At 44.1% G+C, this 21112-nt stretch overlaps 1 protein-coding gene across 1 annotated transcript in view; it reads right to left on the reverse strand.

The window, feature by feature from the left end:
* GRIN2B (glutamate ionotropic receptor NMDA type subunit 2B) overlaps nt 1-5459 on the reverse strand; it is a gene marked incomplete at both ends in the record, with an annotated part of 170140 nt that extends 164681 nt beyond the window's left edge. The window contains one exon of the mRNA XM_080625178.1: nt 5049-5459. Within this exon, the coding sequence (XP_080481304.1) occupies nt 5049-5459 (411 nt within the window). The remainder of the gene's footprint in view (nt 1-5048) is intronic.
* Between the last annotated feature and the right edge of the window lie 15653 nt (nt 5460-21112).

Consider the following 21112-nt stretch of genomic DNA (forward strand, 5'->3'; position numbering starts at 1 on the left):
TGTCTTGGAAACCTTGACAGAAAACCAAAAGAAAGGGGACAGAGATTTATGAAGTGGGGATGTAAAGGTGGAGGTGCAGCTTTGGTGTGAATGGGGAAGAAAAAGCAAGGTAGTGGAGGGAGTAGCAGAAAAGTCACCTCTGTGCTGTGTGAAAAAAGGAAGGAAAATCTGGCCTAGAAAGGACCAGGGATTTTAGATTTCAGGTCAGTTTCATGCAGCTTTCATACAGATTTTATGATGGACACAACCGAATTTAACAGATTATTCTTTCCTAACATTCTATTTCCATCAGTATGGCTAACCTGTGTGGGAAAGCCCTGGAAAAAATAGCAAGGGATGCAAAGATAGAGAAGAATTATTTTCAGCTGGGTAAACATAATCATCCTCTTCTTCCAATATTTTTCCTAGGTGCTGCCTGGGCACCACTGTGTTATTGTAAAGCTGCACAGGACAAGAAGCTTTGGCAAGATAACATGACTGTGGAGAAATAGTGAGGGACAGTTCCACCAAAAACTATGATCACCAGCTGTGCTATAAAGAGAACCCAAGGCATTTTCTGCCCTTGCCTTTTCTGCTTTCATTATCACCAAGTTGAGATTTCCTGTTATTTTTTTAAAACAAATAGTCTCTCATAACAAAACAGATCAACCAGCCAAATGGTGTGGTCGGTTTTTAGGCAAAAAGCTAAATCTTTTCCAACACAATTCACTAAAATCTGAACAATTCACTCTTAAGATACCTATGAAGGTATATTGTTATTGCTATTTCCTTTTCTGTAACTGCTTCTCTACTTCAAGTTCTAGGAAGAAGTCATTTTAACTAATACTGAAAATATAATGAAGAAAAGCCTAGCCCATATTTCCAGCGTCAGGTCTGCAAACACAAGGTATTGGTTTGTCTGCTTATCTGAACTGAAGCTTGGTTTGCAGCCTTGAAGATTTCCTTTCACCATCAGTCTCTTAACACACAGCATTCTTATCCATCTTCTGTTTCCCTACTGTGATCGTACTGAATTTCTGCATTCAAAAAAACAACTGAGAAAGGAGAACTTATTTTAAATACTAGAATGGGAGCAGATATGCTCACCAGTCACAAGTGCATTGCAGTCCTCTGGACAATGCAAACTAATGCCTAAGATCAGGCATCACAAAGCTGTAAAAAGAAGGGTCGTTATGGCAACTTCAGGTAAACTGAAGAGACTAGGAAGCTTCCACTAGCAAAGCTCTTGGATCACAAGAACCTAGCATTGGTCGTGGTGCACATTTCTTTCCATCTCATCTATTCCAGATTAAACACAAATCGTCAGTGATCCCTTTCTCATCAAAGGTCCAGGTGACATAATACCATCATCCTAGACCATTTTCAAGATATTACTACCAAAAAAGGGCAGGGGCTTCCTTGCAGTGTTGAAAAAGTGTGATCACATTTCTACCCTGCCCCACAGCTGCAGACCTTGTTCCTCTGAGAGTAGCTATCACAGTGGCTATTGGACTCCCTCAGCCATCACTCCCAGGCCACCCAGCCCGGACAGAATGACTGCAGTTCATGCTGTTTTGTGTCACTGCTGGCACATTCAGAGACTAAAGGGACTGAACCAGTGATGTCAAGACTCTCCCTCAGCCAAGTGGTCTCTCCAGAGCTCAAGTGAGGCACATCGTGTGTCTGCGCTTCACCATTTTCCTGGAACTAAACCCAGATCACAGTGTGCACACAGATCTGGTCATTTTCTTCTGATGCCAAATTAGGCACAGATTAAACATAACACTTTGTAACAGCTAAACAGGTGGGATTAGGGACACCAGCACAGAGGAGAGAAACAGCAAAGACACATGCAAATTCCTGTGTACTTATTTTTCAGAGGGAAAAGGCAGAACACAGGGAAAAGGGAAGATATAAACATTATCCATAAAATCTAATCAAATGCAATATACTAAAGAGCATGAGTTTGAACAAAACCATCAGGAAATCCAGATGTTACACTTCTGGCAACATACCTCCACCTGCTATGTTACACCTGCAGTAGGATTCATAGCATTTAACTTGAGGCATCACGAGCAAGTCAGGATACAGCCTTCTTCAGCACTTGGCAGAGGGAGACAGGACTGTCCTATGAGCATTTCAGGGCACCCTGAGGTCGGTGGGGTAAACTGTCCTCAGGTGGTTCCCCACTCCCCACTGGTTGTAACAATGCCCAGATCTCCAGCTGGCAGATAGCAAACTGCTGGATGACATTAACTGAGAGGAAGCCAGCCTATGGTGCACATTATACAATATTTCTGTCTACATATACAGGAGAAAAGAAAATTCAAGCTTGAAATGGTCTCTTTTTTTCTTTTTCTTTTTTTTTTTCCTACCCTTTCGTGTCTTAATTTACCAGCTTCACAGTATATTACAAAGCCTTTTTTACACGTGGACTCAAATTTCCTCCCAGAAACACTTACAAAACTCTCATTGAAAGTGAAAGAATTTCACATGCTACTCCAAGAAAACCGGTTTGACTGAGGAGCTTTTCTGCATTAACCTCCAGAGGAGAGGGGCTTATTTGTCACACTAAGGCGTTAGTGGCATGTAGTGTTCTTTAGGTTTGCATTGGCACTACTGATCACAAACGCACAGGGAGCATAACAAAGCTATAAGTGCAGGGATGAACCTGTGAAATGCTGAGCAAGTTCAAACACAGCTGACTGCTGTGGGTGTTGAAGGGACGCTGGAAGAAGCAATCCATGCTTGCAGGATCAAACCCCAGTCACATAACTCATCTGCAAAGAATATGACTAAGAGTCACTAAAAGCAAAGCCTCTGTCAAGGCCCTCTGTGGAAAATAGATTATTTTTTTCTTAAGGATTTACCAGGCTGACTTCAGTATTTTTAGTAGAATATCAACATATTTACTCTTTACCATATTTTAATTCAATTCATCAAATAAATACTATCCATTAAAGATTACACACCTGTGACTCAGAAGCTGTAAAGGTCAGCCTTTTCAATTTATATTAAAAATAAATAAATAAATACATTTTGGCCTTTCCTAAAACTGCAGATCTTTGCATGTAACCTGCTTCTCCTCTCTGCAAAACTACAAAAAGAGGGAGTTGGATAAAACAGAGGTCTCCATTCATAAGGCTTCCACCTTTGTGCTCCTTGTGGGCAGCCTGAATGCTCTTTAGAAGTGAACCAGTGGGGTACACAGGGCAGACGTGGGAGATCCTGCCTTCCCAAGGAGAGACTAGAGATGGGTAGAAAGAAAGATCTTTGCAAAGTGCAATAGGCCAAATTTCTCTTTGAATTACAGCAGCGTAAATCTGTTCTAATCCTGCCAAAGGCAATGGGACTATGCTGGATTTACACTGCAGGAATCTGAATCAGAATTTGGCCTGCCACGTTCAAAGTCACAAGCACCTTTCCCCAGTGCTTAGGAGGTCTGGCATCAGTAACTCTTACACTTGTTCAAAGAGGATATAAAATATCACCACAAGTGTGAAGTGCAGCACTCAAGTAATGCTTCAGACCCCTTTTGCACAGACATCAATAACCATGCAATGCAGCAGGCAGGAGAGCATGGAGAAGCTGCATTGTTGCCTGACTGTCCTCCAGAACATGTGGGTGGAATGGGGCAGAATGAGTTTATCACATGTACAACTACTCCAGGAGAGAGAGAGAAAAAAAAGACCTGTGACTATTTTATTCAGTGACTACTTTAGTGCAAAGGCTGACGAGAAAATAACACTGCATTTTAACTGTATGTTATTTGACAACTGAACAGTTGGTCAAAGAGCGAGAAAATAATTAGTGATTAATTTATTCTCATTTACTCACCTACAATAACCTTCACTGTATTATTTATTTGCAAGGTAAATAAAGCAGAAAGTGCCTGTATTTCTCAGCCATCTAGTGAGATGTCTTTCTGAGGAAAAGCTGCCACAGTGGCCAGTTTAATTCTCCTCCTTCATTCAATTAGATTTGATTCTGCCTAGTTAAATGTCTCAAATTTGCTTAAAAGTGACCTGTAAAAGAAAAAGGATGTTCGCTTGTGTCCCTGTTTACTTTTTTGCCATGCACAAAGTGTGGTCAAAAGTGTCTTCCCAATAAAGGGCTTGGCCCTCACTCAGTCAAGCACTGAGCCTGCAGGGAAAGGGACAGCACACTTCCCTCAGGTAGTCCCACTGGCCCACAGCATCCCAAAGGACACTCTTAGCCACAACATCTGGTCAAATGCATACTCAAGTATGAATTGCTGGGTTCCCTGCTCCTCCCGGGGAAGACTTGTATCAGGTCCAGCTGCATCCCATGGAGGCTCCCCTAAACTAAGAGTTATCAGCTGGCCAAAGATGCAGCTCCTTCTGCATCTTGCCCTGTTCAAAACCAGTAGCAGGAAGGCTTGTTTGTGAAGTAATTCCCCAGAAGACTGGCTGAGGCCTGGGAAAACAGTGAAATGTCAGAGATATGAAGGAATAAAGTAGAGCAGTGGAAAAAAGAAAGACTTAGCCTGACTGGTTCAGACTGGTTAGTCACTCTAGCTAACACCTATTTAACTTCAGGAGCTAATGAACACTTCTGAGAGAGGATGGCTTTATTAAAGATTCAATTATTTTCCAATTAAGATGTAAGAGCTGTATTAAATGTCCCTGAAAATACCACAATGTCCTCCATATGCATGCAGGAAAAATCCAAGCCAGCATCTCTGGCCCTTCCAAGGTAAAATACAGGGAAAAATAAAACCTTAAAAAAAAAAAAAAAATCACAATTGTCAGGGGCTCTTTATCTTTCTACGGAAGGAAAATAAGGGCTGATTCTTCTGTAGCTCTCTTCTACCTGCTCTTCTCCCTCCTCGGTTTTTCTCTGTTGCAGATAATTCCACATGATTAATAGGCTCTTCTCAGCAGTGCTACACACAGTTAGCTCTGTTAATCTCCCTTTGAATCTGAGAATCTCTAGTCCCGCAACCCTTTGGCCCCATGAGACTATACCTTAGGATCACAGAATAAGCTATTTCTTTCTATTTTAAGTTTCGATCTGCAGGTGTGCAAAAGAAGAAAGCTCAAATTTACCTTATCTGCCATGATCATAGAGGAACCTCCATGGATGCCCAGGATGGGAGTGAGGGTCTGGGCAGAGATGAAGTCCAGGATCTGGGCAATGGCTTCCTGGTCTGTATCATCAGCGAATACCACCCCTTGAATCTTCCGGTCTGACATGAGGTCACAGATGCGAGTTATGATGCTCTTGGGATCTGTCTCATTCATGGCCACCAGTTCCACCCGAGGCACCACTGAGAGGTGGTGGAAGTCATCTTTCTCGTGGGCATCTTTGATGGCCACTTCGTCTGAGGTCCCCACCAGGATGACCGCAATGCCAATGCTTGGGTGGCTTTTCTGTGCACGGGCCCCGCTCCCTGTTGTTGCGAGGACTGCCAGCACCAGCCAAAACCCTGGAGAGTAGCACTCCACCCTGGGCCTCATCTTCGGCTCTTACACTCCCTGAGTGAGGAACAAAAAAACAGGAAAGGGGGAAAGTAAGAGAAAGGGAAACCGATTAATTGACAAGTCGATCATGCATTCAGCCTTCAAGGCTGATCCATTGATCTTCCTCAGCCACTAGCCCTCCTCCCACCCATCCTTCTTGCCTGACACCCAGCCCTTTGGCTGCATTCAGTACTCTGTTGAACTTGGAGGAGTCAGACCAGTCCAACCTCTAGTTCAGAGTTTAGAGTCACTTCAAAGAACAGCTGTCAGCAGAAGATGGGATCATGTCAGCTCTCAGATCCCACATCACTCTAAGACCCAAGTCAAAACTCATAGAGAATTGTCCTTTGATGGCTGATCAGCTGTCTTGGTGAAATTAATTGCTTATGTCAAGCCCATGTCTAAGTGCTTACCCTCAACACAAAGGAATTATCAGTGCTTGTGATCAGTTTGGCCTTCTGCTGGAGGTGTAAGCAGAAAGGCTAAAGGGACCAGGCAGATAAGGACTTCCTTTTACTTTCTTAACACAGCCTCACCAGAATAAAGTGAGGACAAATTAGCAAGACCATTGAATCTGTGTGTATGGTGTATCCATTACACACAACCTTCTTGCCACCAAGACACACACAGCTCCAGTCTATAGTACAGTTAGCCATATGCCTTTCACCCATACAAGGTTCATTTCTTTTTAAAAATCCAGGAACACAAAAACCCAGGAACCCAAAAATCCCTAACAGTTGCATCCAAAAGTGGATCAACACAGTGTGGGGAAGATATTCCCTCCAAGCCCCTGTGACAGCTATTTTTGCCCAGAAGCAGAAAGACCCACAGAGCTTACAAGGGTTCACCTTCAGCTACTACAGCCAGGGATGTTACACAGATCTTCTCCCTGAGCATGTCCACTTTATTTTGTAATCATAACAGTAGAAATGGAAAAACCCGATGAGGTCATCCCTCCAGCCCCTGCCTGAGCAGGACTGTTCCCTGCGGGATTGTTCCTAGCTATTCTTTATTCAGTCTTGTTTTAATAATAGTTCACATTTTCACAGCATTTTTCATCCTCAAGGCACTTCACAAACACCAATGAATTAATCCTTGCAGGATCTATGCAGTGTAAATATCAGAGCCCCCTGGTCTGGGAGCAAAAGCTGAGCAATGTTCCCCCATTTGCCCACCAACCCTGTGGGAGTCAGCCCTGCTCGGTGTGCCCATCCAGGGCCATGCTGCTGTCACAAGGAGATTTCAGGCATTTCAAACTGAAGAACACTTTCCCCCAACATAAAATGTCCTGGTCAGCTATTCACACCCATGACTGTTCTTCAGCAGCCAGGCTCACTTGGAATAAATACACCAGCCCTGTGCTTCTTTGCACTACACTTCTGGTCCAGGAACTGGACCCTTCCATACTGTTTGCTGCTATACATGCCTCTATCACATGAACAGAAAGCAACAGCAGCATGGAGAAGGATGGCAATTCTCTGGCGAGGCTAGTTGTCCACAAAACAGCTGTAGCTGACATCACCCATAGAAAGAGAAAGGGCACAAGGGGCCTCATCTTGTCCTCCCAGGAGAACACACAGGTTCAGCACCTGCTCCCTCATTGTCATGCTAAGCAGAGAGTATGCATCCTGCTTTGATAGTACCGGAAAAATAAGCAGATAATAAAATAGATAATAAATATGCACCAGAGGCACCAAATCCACTTAAGAGGCTGAAAGAGACCACGGATGTGAAGCACCAATCGATTCTAAACTCTCTGACGGATCCACTTTCCAAGCGATGCTCACAAGGGGAACCAAGAGACTTCGAGAGTTTGGCAAAATGAAGAGCTAACTTCATTCCAGCAGGACTGTTATCCTCCAATTACGAGTCACTAAATTAGATTCCTTCACAGTGAAATGCAGTCCTCACTCCTGCAATGCTTTATTAACTTTAATGCATGCTACACGCTCTCTGTCTCTCACTCTTGCTCACTGACTTTAATGCTATATTTGTTCTCTTTAAAATATGTTTCCTGTGATCCCTCTGCATAGACTTACACAGTATATTACACTTGGTTAGGCAATGGCTAGTTGTGATGCCCAGGGACCAAAGTGTAGTTTTTTCCCAGCGCCCCCCCACCAGGAATACTTTACAGGGCCTTCCAACCCAGGGCTCATATAGCAGTAATGCAGGAGATATGCAGGCAATCATGGCAGCTGTCTGCCTTCGTGCCCAAATACAGAATTCTCCCACGGGGAAAAATACCATCCAAGAACCCTGTTCCATTCTCTTCACCTGCATCAAAGCCAAGAAATCTCTCGCATCTCTACCTCCAAGCAGCAGCAAAGTGCCCACGTCCTGAAGAGCACACATGCCAATCTGTCGGGTGTCTAGCTCATGAGATGTGCCCCCCAGGCAGACTTTTCCATTCAATACAAGATGAATGGAAAATGGAATTCCTATACAGTGCCAGATCCTCAGGAGTTGGCCAGATATGCAGGGAGCAGCAAGGGGTAGGAAGAAGCTAATGCAAAGAGGAGGTCATCAGTGCCTCCACAGCCAACCTAGCATCTCCGTTTTGGATCCTCAGCTATAAGCTCTCTCTGGATCAGGCAGAGAAATATGTAGGTAGCCTGTGTTGTACCACCCAAGGCAGCTCTCTCTTTTTCTCTCACTCACACATAACACTTCTGTCATGACCATGATGTGTTTCAGGTGGTCCAGCAATCTGCAAGTCAGAGACCAGTATCCTTCTGAGGGAATAGCAGGTACCAGGTCCAGGCAGGGCTCCCTCATAGGATGGGACCCAGGGATGCGATAAGGCTGCGGAACAGAAATAAATCAAGCCAAGGCTGAGTGGTGGCCTCCACTATTCAGCTCCCATAAGGCAGCAAGAGGTTCACAGAGTTGAGCTGCTCCAAGACTACAACAGGGGTGCTCACAGTGTTGCAATCCCTTCCCTACACTCCTTGGGGCCACTTCTGCTCACATGGCACATGCCAGGTGTTGAGGAAAGCGACGAACATGCCAGCACCAACCCCATCTCCCTTTCTTCTTCTGGTCTGGCTCACTACAAGCCCCTTTTGAATGTGCACTAGTAGAGGAGAGGTGCGGGTGAGCCAGCACAGATTTATTATCAGAGTAAGGTGACCGCAGAACAATTGTGTAAATGGGTTTATGCACACACAACAGTGAGTTTTATCCATTAATTTCTACACTGTTCAAGTGCAAAAGTTTGAGGCACACAGTCAAGGGAGCACCGGAGGCAGCATGCAAACCTCCTCCTGAGCAGCGTTCTTGTTTCCAACAAGGAAAAGAAAAGGAGAAGTTCACACACGAAGAATTTCAAAAGCACCTTACAAGGTTGCAGTTGTAAAACAGGGTATTTGCCTTTAGTTGTTTCAAGTAACTTTAATATTGCTAGAGTCTAATTTCACCAATCAAAAATAATTTTAAAAACATGCCAGTATATTTTATTACAAAGTATTTTACATGAGCAGGTTTTTCCCTTAGTGGTGGTGTGGGGCAACACTGTGGTTGGAGTCTTTTCTGTGATTTTGCCACTCCAAAAGAATGCAGCAAATCCCAAACTCCAGTCTGGTAAATAAAATCCTTTACACATTACTCCACACTATTGTATTGTCTCTTACTCCCTGGAAAATAATATGTGACAGGGCCATTAGACAAAGTGGTTTCGGGGACATATCTATATTTAGGTATAAACATACCTGTAAAACCATTATACCTCTATAATCTCATTTTACTTACCAATAAAACACATCCACCATTGTAGAGGAATGCAGCATCCACTTACTGCTGCAGAGCAATGTTACACAATCACCGTTAAAACAGGAAGGGAAAGCTAACTTCTCCAATTGAAAATACAAGAGGAATGTAGGTAGTCAGACAGTAATTATTCAGATTGGAATTTGGCCAGGACCAAAGGTTACATTGCTTAAAAATATCACGAGAACACTATTTGACACTGCATTTTTATGTGGATCAGACCTAAGATAGGTATTAATAGAAAATTATTAGGCTGCACAGGCAAAATACAGCTCAGCATTTAGAGATATTTCTGGACAATATTTCAAAATACAGAAAGTACACAAATAGGTCACTGTGCACTCAACCAGGCTAACTGTAAACAGAGTACTATTCAGGCAGTCTACAACAACGCTAGGCAATCTTCAGGTCAGGTAAAGAAACTGAGGCAGAACATGGGCTGGTCCCAAGAGTTTGGGGGCAGTTTTGTCATGTGCTATGCTGATACCTCCTTTTTCTGCATTCGTGCCAGCTAGGCAGCCTTGCACAATAGCCCCTAGGGAGGGTATTTGCAGGGTCCCCAAAACTTGATCTCCAAGCTCAAGACAGCAGGAGGAAAGGAAGTCCTGTGATAGTGCAGTCCTCGACAAAAATCTGTCTTGAAAGCAGTTTTCCTAATTAGGAAGACGACGATGCTTGGGACAGGGGGCTGAACAGTGTGCGCTAGCCAGCAGCAAAGAGAACTTCACAGGTACTTTGGCTCCATATTGGAAGAACAGCAGCATCACCTTAGCTCCAGCCTCCCTATTCTGTACTTCCCTGGAGGGCCATGGGAAAGTTCATATGCCAGTGCTTTCTGGGCTCTGCTCACTGGGAGCCCCCAGTGAGGTCCCAGTACTGGTTAAAGGACTTCAAGCCACAGAATTCAAATTGAACAGCTAATTTTGCATCTGCATCAACTACAATGCTAACTCCCAGTCCTACACTCATCCCTGACCATAGCCCAGTTCCAGGACTCACCACCACCCTCAATCCCACTACTACCTAGAGAGAGATGTCCTGCCAGCCCCAGTGTTAGCCATCAGTGTTACCATACCCTTCAGTATTTTATAATTTTTGGCAGCATCATAACTCACACTGGCCTCATTTCTCCAACAGTTTGAGCAGCAACAGACAATGAATCAAAAAGCAGTCCTTGTGTTTGAGGCCCTAGTTGGAGGTAGGAAGAAATCCATCTCACCTGTGAGATACTTTACAAAGCTGGAAGATGCTTTGTGCCTGATATCCAACACTGCACCAGGGCATAGCAAGTACACCAGAAGAAGCTGTAGGGAAATTAACACTGCACTAGGCATTCTACTGGGATGTCTGGCAAGGAAATAACTGTATGCTCAGGCCAAAGTAGAACATTATTTCTGTGTTTACCTACTGCAAAAAATTACTATGTATTTAATCTTTCTGTCTACTACCTGCCTTACAGGCAAACTTCAGGAGCTATGACCATCCATGCAAAGAAAGGACCAGGACTGACTGCAGCCTCAAATTGTTACTCCTAAAAGCTGGGGCTTAAAGCTATATATCATGCTATAATTTACACCCAAGTTTCTCCAACTGCCTGATTTTTGGCAACCTGATTCCAGCTTAGGACAGCCTCCCATTCTCCTGGTTTGTGCCATCCCCCGTCCAAACGCACTGCTTATTGTATACCTCTGACGAAGCATTTTTCATGTTCTAACACTGCTTCAATCACTGTCCTACTGCACCTTCAGCTCAGGCTATTTGTACGCTGACAACTCTTGCACTGCTGTTCCCCCTATTACTGCTTACCAGGTAGGTGACATAAGTGCCCATAAATCTTCTTCTGGCTCACAGCCCTGTTGTTCCAGGAATTTTGTAAACAAAGATGAAGAAGAGGGGGATAGATCTGGGGCACGATGGATATGTCTTAGAAGTGCCTGCGCACTTCAGGTGCTGATAAACAAAATGAATGATGCTGCATGACATTCACAGTAGGAAGATGGCAAAGACTGGAGACAATGGAAAGTGTCACGCACAGTGACGAACGCAAGAACAATCCAGCACCTAGACCAAAATGGTTCACTATGGTGACTCTGAGTAAACACTCCACCAAGGGCATTTCAGTAGTTTTAGATGACATCTTGTGCAGCTGAGTTCATTTTAACTAGCTTTGAACATCACTTTATATTCTCATTCTGATATATGAACATTCCTATGACAGTAGTAGAAACATTTCTCCAAGGACTTTTGGGCAGGTCTTCTTTCTACTCTTCACAACCACTCCCTCTCCAACATGTACCTTTATCTATGCCTGTAATGTCCCACAGATTAATTTCTATCTAACTTACTTGCAAAATGCTTCTTCTTTTCCCTTATTTCTCTGAAGTCAGTCTTTTTAATTGGGGGAATGCATCACACACCCCCAAACAAAACTTTCAAAGCACTTGGAGCTCTCTCGCAATACCTCACTGTTAGCTTTCCTTCCATGGATGCGGGGTAGAAAGTAGCACATACGTTTAACTTCTATTCTTTATTTATTTTCTTTCAAGCTGATTTTTTTTTTTATTGTTTTGGTGTTGTTTTTTTTTTTAATTAAACCAGGTAACAACTCCTCCGTGACTTGGGCAGTGTTAGATTCATCCTAATGAATATGTGATATATTTATTCCTCCCCATCTTCAATGGCTAGCTTGCTCTGTCTATCCAATAGGTGTATAGAAGGATATGGTAAAAAAGTGCTTCTCTTTTCTGCCCCATGCAAAAGAGAAGAGCAATTCTCTCCCTACACTTAGGCGGTACATAGAACACTTTGATCATCAATTAGACCCATATCATTTCTAACAGATGAAGAACTATGTCTTCTTATTGTAAGCTTGCCCAAGGGAAAGTTCCCAGTGTCCTTCCCACCCACATATTTTGCATATCACGGGTGATAGCTGATACAGCCACAGCCTGAGAGCTTCTGTTGAGACCAATACCAAGTGATTCATAGAAATTACAAATTAAAATACTCTGTTTAATAGTCTTGCCCTTCCCCCAGTCGCTTCAGGATTGCTGTCTATGGCATCTGCTTTAGCACACTACCTGCTCTGAAATGACTTAATAAGATTTCAACATTGCTAGGAGATGGCTCCAAGGCTCAGGTTTAGAAACGTTTCCCTAAACTCAACCCAAATTTTCCCTTTGCTCAGCTACCGTATTACTTTAATAATATCTCCTTCACCCAGACTAAACAATTTCTCCCTCTCAACTCACTGCTTCCACCGTGAAAATGCCTGTAGATGGTTGTCTGATCACCCCTTGGGATTTTCCTCTGCTGGAATAGAAGTTCAGCTATGTTCACCCCTCCTTGTAAGCTGAGTCCCCTCAGGTCCTCATCAGGATGAGCAAGGGAGGATGAAGGTAATGGCTGGGCAACGAAGAGCAGGAGCAAGTCTGACCTGCTTACCCAGGCTGGTACACACATGCAGAGCTGCAGGACTCAGTGTCACACACACAAAAGCCATTAAGCAAGACAGCAGGTCAGTCTGGCATTGTTCAGTGCCAACTTCTAAATGCCAGAGCATAGAGGCTTGGCACAGTCACCATTCTCTGCGAGCCTGGCTTGCAGAGCCGGACTGGAGACACTATTCCCCTGCCAGGATCTCAACCCCCCCCATCAGAATCCTGCTTGGACAAGTTTAGGGGGATGAGACAGGCCCTCCCTGCCAGAGACTGAAATATCTTCACCACCTGGAGGGTTCAGTTGCCACAGCTGTCACTCTATGCATGCTCCATTTAAAACAAGAGTTTCAAAGTTTACGAGACATGCACCATTTCCCACTTCCGACTGTCATCTGTCTCATCTCAGAACTGGATCAGGCTCACAGCAAGATCATACAAAACAAAGGGTGCACTGCTGCTTGCATAGGGCCCCTCCAAAGGGATTTCAGTATGGTTGAAAGCAGCTTTGCTTCCTGAAGTGCAAGACTGGGTATAAACAGGCAGCAGAACACTGCACTGAAACAACACTGGTTTTGCCAATTAAAATCAAACTGGAACAATTCAGTAATCCATATGTCAATCCCTTCCTTCCTTTCTTAATTCTCCACTTCCAGTTTTCATTTCCAAGCAGGAATCAATAGCACAGTAACAACATGAGAACAAGCATTTTCCAAAAGCTCAGGATTTAAATACCTCCAATCCATTAACATCCATGAGAAATGCACATTCAACTTCACTTGGATGGTTTGGAGAACACATCCTCCTCATTTCTCATTATTTGCTGTATTAATCTGAGGTTTTCTATTCCATCTTAATCAATTCTGCATTTAGTGTATTGGCAGATTATTATATTGAAATTCAAAATTTAAAAAAGAGAATTTTTGCTTCCAAGGCTGGAAGGACTTTTCCATTCCTAAAACTCTCTATTGCACCTCACTCAGTACCTGTTTGTTCCCTGCATCATTTTGTTAAAGGAAGAACAGAGAGCAGAGAGGCAGAGACTGCACTGTCTCCTGAAGGCAGCTGCCAAACACTACGCCACTGCTGGAATCCCATGGGTTACTCAAAGTCTCACATCAAGAGAGTCTTAAGTTCCTTGGATGCCAGATGTAAATACTATAAAAGCCAAATCGCAAAGGTTTCTTAAAACATACCACAAGTGGTAAAGAAAATATGGGGGTTTTTTCTTTTTTTTTTTTAGGCAGAAATTGAGTGATAGTTTCTCCTACAATGCTGAAAATCCCAAAAAGGACATCTGAACCACAAAGAAACAGCCTCAAACTACACCTGCACTTTGGATACCATAATCCAGTTTGCTGCCAATCTCCTCAGATATCACGTATGACGTGGGATAAGCTTTAAAACTTAAACCTGCCTGGCCCTTAGGAAAGATCTCCATGAGTGCACGTTTCAGTCTTGCAGCCTATGCAGGAAGGGCAAGCTAGAAGAACTATTCTCACAGCCTCTGCTCACTGTGACACTGTTTCAGCAAATCTTAAACAGCCCTAAAGCAGAGTACCAGAGCTCACCAGACCTGATCAGGCTCTCATAAAGGTGTTACAGACAGCAGAAATGGCAGAGAAGGTGGCTTGATGCCCAAAACACCAAGATGTGAGGGGGGTAAAGGAGCCAATAAGTGAAGGCAGCAGGAGGCAGAAAGAGACACATCCTTTGAGCTGGTTCAGGAAAAAGCAGCAGTGCTATGGACACTGATGGGTCATATTTTACAAACTGCCAGCACCTCTCAGGAGCCTTGTGACCTCTGATTTCCACTAGGATGCAGCATTTTGGAAAATGAGGTTTAGTGACCAAGGGTCATCATGAAAATGCCAGCATTGCTCATGAAACGAGACAGGTAATTAACCTGGAAGTGAGAGGGTCATGTGAGAGGTCAAGTGAGAGGTCATGAGACATGTGTTTAGCATGGGCAAAAAGGCATGCCAGAGCCAAGAGGGTCAAAATATAGCTCTGGTCAGGCCACTAGAAAAGATGGCCGAGTACCCAGAAAACATTGTTGTGAGTCTCCTACCTTGTAATTGCCCGTCCCTTGTCCCTTTCATTTTCCTCACTTCAGTTCTTGGTAAAGGAGTTCTATGCTCCTGTTATCACCACTTATAGAAAAACATAACAAAATCTGCCTAGAAGTAACAAGGGAAACCCAGTGCGTGTCATCAAAGATAGTGCCATTCAACATGTTTGGAGTTGTACACTTCCAACCCAGAAGCATCCAAAAAAGGATTCATCCATTTAGAAAGTCTTGGTCCTTACAATAAATTCTAAAGCCAAAATGAAGTGAGAACTGACAACTGCAAATCAGGAAATCTTTTTGTGGTCTCATTTTTCTTCTCTTTTCTCTCTTTTCTCTCCCCACCCATCATTCTCCCCCTTCCCTATCTTTCTCTCCCTGAGTTCAATGACCAGTAAGGCACCAGCCATGAAGCCTCTGGATACAATATGCTTTCACAGTACATTAGTGCTGTGCATCAGACCATGCTGTGCCTTCAATTGTATGACAGGTCAGGGCCAATTCGTCTCACCAAGACCTTCAATCAATAGTGTCCAGAAACCTTTCCCAGCTGGAGGGACCCAGCCCAGCAGCCACTGACCTCGCCCTCTGCTCAGCACTCGATCATATTTATGGAGTTGCAATGACAGAAACATACACAGGCAAAGCCACATCTGGACCACAGCTAGTCACTTGCAGTTGATGCTTCAGGGACAGGGATGGGAAGTCCCAGTCCAGTGCAAGCACAGATTGCATCTGGTTCAGCTGAATGCCATTTCCATGCATTTTATCCTCTGTTTTACTGTTTTCTCTAACCTCCTGAATCCTTCCATGCTGGCTGCTTCAGCTACCTTTTCAGTAGCTCACCTAGCTGTTCATTCTTCCATGTGCCAGCCAATGGATGTGTGGAGGTACCAGCCCATGCCTCCTCCTAGCCCATCTCCACCACTGGCTCCCTCAGCTCCCTTGGAGCACATCTCATTTACACAAAAGAAGTCACTATAGCCTACATTTGCATCAGGGGAAAAAAGCATCAGTAGTAAGAGTAAGAGAGAAAAAACACCAAGCCCAGACAATTGTCAGAATAAAGAATATCCTACCAGTAAATAAAAATCAATAATATGGGCAAAGTGCAGCAGTAAGTTACTTATGCTTTCATGTCAGTTTACACTTTCAAAACAGTGTAAGAGTTTTAGTATAAAAGAAAATCCAGAATTACAATATTTCACATGAACTTCCTTCAAGGTACAATATATGCCATGAACTACCACACTTCTCAGATGTCTCTATCCATCACTTACCTCTAAACTATTTTTTGTCATTCATGGCTCCCACAGTCATTCTGATTGTCACTGTCATATTTTTGGTCCATCCTTGGTACCTCTTAGCTCACTTGTATTCACACTGTTAGATATCTGGTTTTAAATCTTGAAAGCATGTAGAGGATGAACCACAGCAAGTGAAGTCCTGTTCTAATCCTTCATACCAGTATCTAAAACCAATAAGCATTTTTTGAAAGTGTAAACACCATTGTTTTCTTCTTCACCCTTTGCCTTATTCTCCTCATCAGAGAGATAGAAATGCATCTTCTCTGCTACATAGGGTTATAATGTTTAATTATTTATGGTATTTAAAGTACTTTTGGCTCTCAAGCGATGGAAGCCACAGGAGCTGAGATAATAATCTCACAGGATAATAAGCTCACAGGAGCTGAGATTATTATTATTGCCTTCTATTACATTTCCCTGAAGGCAGCAATGTCTTCTTGTGAGATCATACCCAACATTACTCACAGGATCCCAGCAGAGTGTATTAAAACCTGTATGTCCAAGATCTTCAGGACAATAAATCCTAGTTTAGCTAGGAGCAGAGAGAAAGGAATTGCTGTAATACCATAAATAGTTGCTGGTTTCCAAGCAAAATCCCTGATACTCAATATCGAATTTGCCACATTGACTCAAATTGCAACATACTGCTGATCAGTAGTTTCTGATGAAACAACATGTTGTCAGCAAATGTTGGTTTGTTAAGCCTATTCTCATGAAAATATCTCAACTCATAATGACAAATTTTCACTTACTCCAGAGCAGTTTCCTTGCTGGCAAGGAAAAGCAAGAGCAATGCAGAGCTTTGGAGAGCAAGGCAGAGCTGCAGTGGGCAGCCAGCCTCCAGGGTCTGGGCTGCAGGGGCAGTTTTTCCAAACACCAGCACCCATCCATCCAGAAATTTCAATCCAGACCTAGAAATCTCCTGTTTCATCAAGAGATCTGCCCTGGGGTCTGCCACAGATCCAGGGAGTCTGGTTCCAGCAGCTCTTTAACAGTGGAATGTAAAGCCCAGCTCCATCTCAATTCACTTGCAGAATTCAAAATACAGTATCTCCTAATGTGAGTCTCAGAAGTGGAGACCCTCAGACCCTGGCTTTAAACAGATCTGGGGAGGGTGGCCAGAGAGTTCACCAGGCTTTTGTAGCATGACCTGGAAGTCCTGGGAGCTCTGGTTCCCTCCTAAACAAAAGTCCTGGTCTTACACCACAGAGCTCAGAGACCCCAAGTCCTGGCTAGGGCTAAAGTGCCTGAGGTGCCAAAAACCTGGGATTCATAGAGAATAAGTTTTCAGATATAATTCAGAGGGCCCATGCCCTCAGGCCAGGCCATGAGTAAAAGTGCCCTACAGCTACAAACCCTACAAGCCCTGGGACCCAGGGGAAGAGGCTTAACAGCTTTGACAGCTTCTCTGCAGTCATCAGTCTCTTTTACTGGTTCCTCTGAACTTGTAGTTTCCCAATATTTGCAGGGAGAAGGAGGGAATTTTGCCATTAAGTTCAGACTAAAAGTAAGTTTCTACCTCTGACTGAGCCCCTGCCTGGCAAGTTGTATGCAGCCTGCTGGCCTGTGGTTGTCACAAACTACGCTCTGCTGTACCTGCTGAACACCTGAGGGAGACCTGTGGAGAAACACAACAGTTTTTGAGGAGTGCTGGCAGCCAGAGGGTATCTGTTGTCATTGTACGGAGAGCAACTGGTCTGCTCTGGGGGAGTTTTTCGTAGACCAGAGACAGTCAATAAAAACTGGAGTAGTCTTGGAGACAAGAGAAAAGGTGTTGCAGTCCACCCCAACTCAAATTCTTCCTCCAGTTTCCATCATTTTCTGGGTTATGCTGCCACAGAGCAAATGTTGGAAGACTATAGAGTGCTCTTTCTGCAGAATTATGTATAAGGTAAAATGAGGGTGTGTATGTGGGGTTTTTTTAATATATGCACACACTATATTTATACATAAACATTTGTTATTATATATATAAAATATTAGTGTATGTGTGTGTATATATAAAAATTAGTATCTGTGCACTTCATCTCATCTTGGGCCAGCAGATGAGGCTGCATTTCTTTGAAGGAGGAAAGCAGGTGGGAGAAGCAACTCTTTGCAGGATGACCAGTTACCTCTTTCCTGCCAGACATGAAATAGCACCAGTTCCTAAATGCACTAAATCCCTGTATTCCTGAAAACAGGAAGTGGAGACAATATTCAAGTTGCAACTCTTTTACACCTAGACGGGCCTTTGTATTAAATCAGTTTCTAAGATAGAAACCCAAACCTTGTTGCCATGCCATGGGTCAGCCCTCGGCACAGAGCAGCTGCTCTCTCTCCCACGAGGTGCTTATGGAGGGAGCAGAGGCATCACTCAGCCAGGAGGTGGAGGGTTGGTGGATATAGAATAGGGGCTGTTTTCACACTGGCCATCTTGAAATGCTAAAGTAGCATCTGAGCCACCAGTCCTGCCTTGTGAGGGGCTTTTGCACAATCCTGAGGTTATAGCACCAGATAACCATCACATTAAAGCATTCAGTGAGCAACAGGCTGAAGTCTTTAGCTAGGTATCTCCCTTGCTTGTATATAACAGAACCAATATTCACATCCTGAACAGCCAAAGATTACACACCGCTAGTATCTCCTGACCCCTAAAATGAAGTAAAGAAAGTAAATCTGGTTGCCTCTATGAACTGCCCCTCCAAATTTCACCTCAAGCACAATACTCCCATCCCTGGAACCTCCTGGGACTATGCTCACTTTTAGGTTTCCTCCTTCTCATAGCAGCTTTCACACTTCTCCAGGCCAGGTCTAGTCCACAGGGTTGAACTACAGCCCACTGGTCCCTGTTTACAGTTAAAGAAAAAAAATCAGCCCTCCAATGTTATTCTGGCTTCCTGCGAAGCCTCTCTGACATTGCCCCTTGCTCTGGTGTCCTGTAAAGATGACACTGTGGCAGGACCTAATTTCCAAGCCAGGAGGCATTTTTGCATGCAGCAAAAATGAAGATGCTCAAGTATAGTAAAATTCCCGGAGGCCTTTGCACTATGTGTTTTCACTACCTCTTTGCCAGAGGCATGTAAAGCCCATCTGATCTGATGTGGCAGAGTTTTAAACTCATTTTGCACAGGTGTTAGCACCTTTGTGAGGCATGGGATGCCACGGGAGAGGGCTCATGGTCTATTAACAGAGCACACATCCAGCGACTGGCCTCTTGCCCTGCTCCCTGACACATATCTCAGGAGAGAGGGAAAAGCTAGAACAAAACCATGTATGCGTGATCACCTGACTACATTGCCTGCTCTGGGATCCCCCTCCTCTTGTTTGTACTTTATCTTCTGAGCCTGCAAAGCTTCAGGGACCCTAAACCACCTCCCTGACCATATTCCTAGCACAGCCCTGTCACCACCCCATCCAGAGGCCAGGGATACTTCAGCAAGACTAAAAGCAATACCCATTTATCACTCTTTCCTAATTAAAGATGTCGGAGGACATATCAGACCACAGCTGAGCTTCTGGCCCTGCAGCTGAGGTGAATCAGTGGGCAAGTAGTGCAGCCCCTCCAGCTGATTCATTTACGCATGCTGGCCTGGCATGCAGCTAAGAGACTGTCCTCTCCAGATCCATTTGCTTTACAGCTTCTGCCACTGCTAGAATTTTTATTTATTTATAGAAAGCAATTGCCGAAAAGTACACATTTAAAAAAAAAAAAAAAATCAGGTGTCCTGACGTATTAGAGAAAGAAAAAGCACTCAGGCAGTGCACAAATTCCCCAGAAGTGCTTAGGCTTGAGTTACTGCCAAGATGACACCTGTAGGGAAATAAGCCACCAAATGCAGGGGAATGGACTGGAGGGGCCCAGAGCCATGGAGCTGGGTGGAGAGAGAGAAATAAGAAATTAAGAAGGCTGGTTTGCCCAGCACTATTATGGGCAAAGCCATTATGCTTCATGATATATATGTTATGATACATATGTTATTACGCTTTACAGAATTTACATTTGTCTTTCACTCCTTACCTCTGAAGCATCTTCCCAAATATCCTAGTACCTGCTTCAAACCGTCTGGCCCACCAAACCCCAACCCAGCAGACTCACAGCCAAAAAGACTTCTTGCTCTGCTGCAGTAGGCACTGAAAAAGAGCTATCTTCTCTATCCACTGTGACCTGATGGGCCCACTCTCCTCTTTCCTTTAAACACACCCCAATATTCTCATGAGCAAAAATAATCACCTACACAAGCATTCACATCCCAGCTTTCAAAACAATGCACCTTCCCAACCATCACTTTGGCAGTGGCCATGAGGAAACAGTCCCATCTCTCTCACAATCTCAAGTTGACATTGGTGCCACAGCTCCAGCAGCATGAATAGAGGATATGTCCATGCCAACAGCAATGTGAAATGAAGAGGTTGATGTTTCACCAGATGGCTTCAGACTTGTCACAGTAGGGAGAGTAACTGCTTGAAAAACCTGGCCCTGGCACTAATTATCGTCATCTCCTGGACTGGTAGCACAGGACCAATGGAGTTGGGGCTGAGTACCAGACGTAAGATGGCAGGGATGTGGAGCAGCAATCACACAGGGCAAACACAGAGGCAGTGAGAACCACAGGCTTCCTCTGAGGCTGCAATGACATGTTCAGACAAACAGCATGTTTGGAGCAAAAGCAGAGGAAAAAAATCCACATACCAGACAGTCAAAGGAATAAGGTAATGAAGAGCTAAAACATCTGACCACAGCTTATAATGAACAGCATCAAAACACTGCAAGCAATGGGTGAAAGAAGAGCAAGTTCTAGAGAAGGCTCTGCAGCTTAAAACATGCAGTGCACCAGCCTGCCTATGGAGCTCACTGGCCCAGGAGACTTCACCTTCCCCAACCCAGTATCAGCCCAGACCCACCACTACTGCCAGTGCTCATCCTTGTCTCATACAGACCCTCTGAAGGCCACCTCCTTAGACATCATGGCTGAAAACTCAGATGACCACCAGACAACTGTAAAAGTGAAACCAACACACTGAAGGAACCGGAGGAAGGTTGTTGCTCCTTCTGCACTGCGTGCTGTGTCCCAAGATACAATCCTCTGC

This window comes from Psittacula echo (assembly GCF_963264785.1).
Source record: "Psittacula echo genome assembly, chromosome: 1".
In the NCBI taxonomy this organism is placed as follows: domain Eukaryota; kingdom Metazoa; phylum Chordata; class Aves; order Psittaciformes; family Psittacidae; genus Psittacula; species Psittacula echo.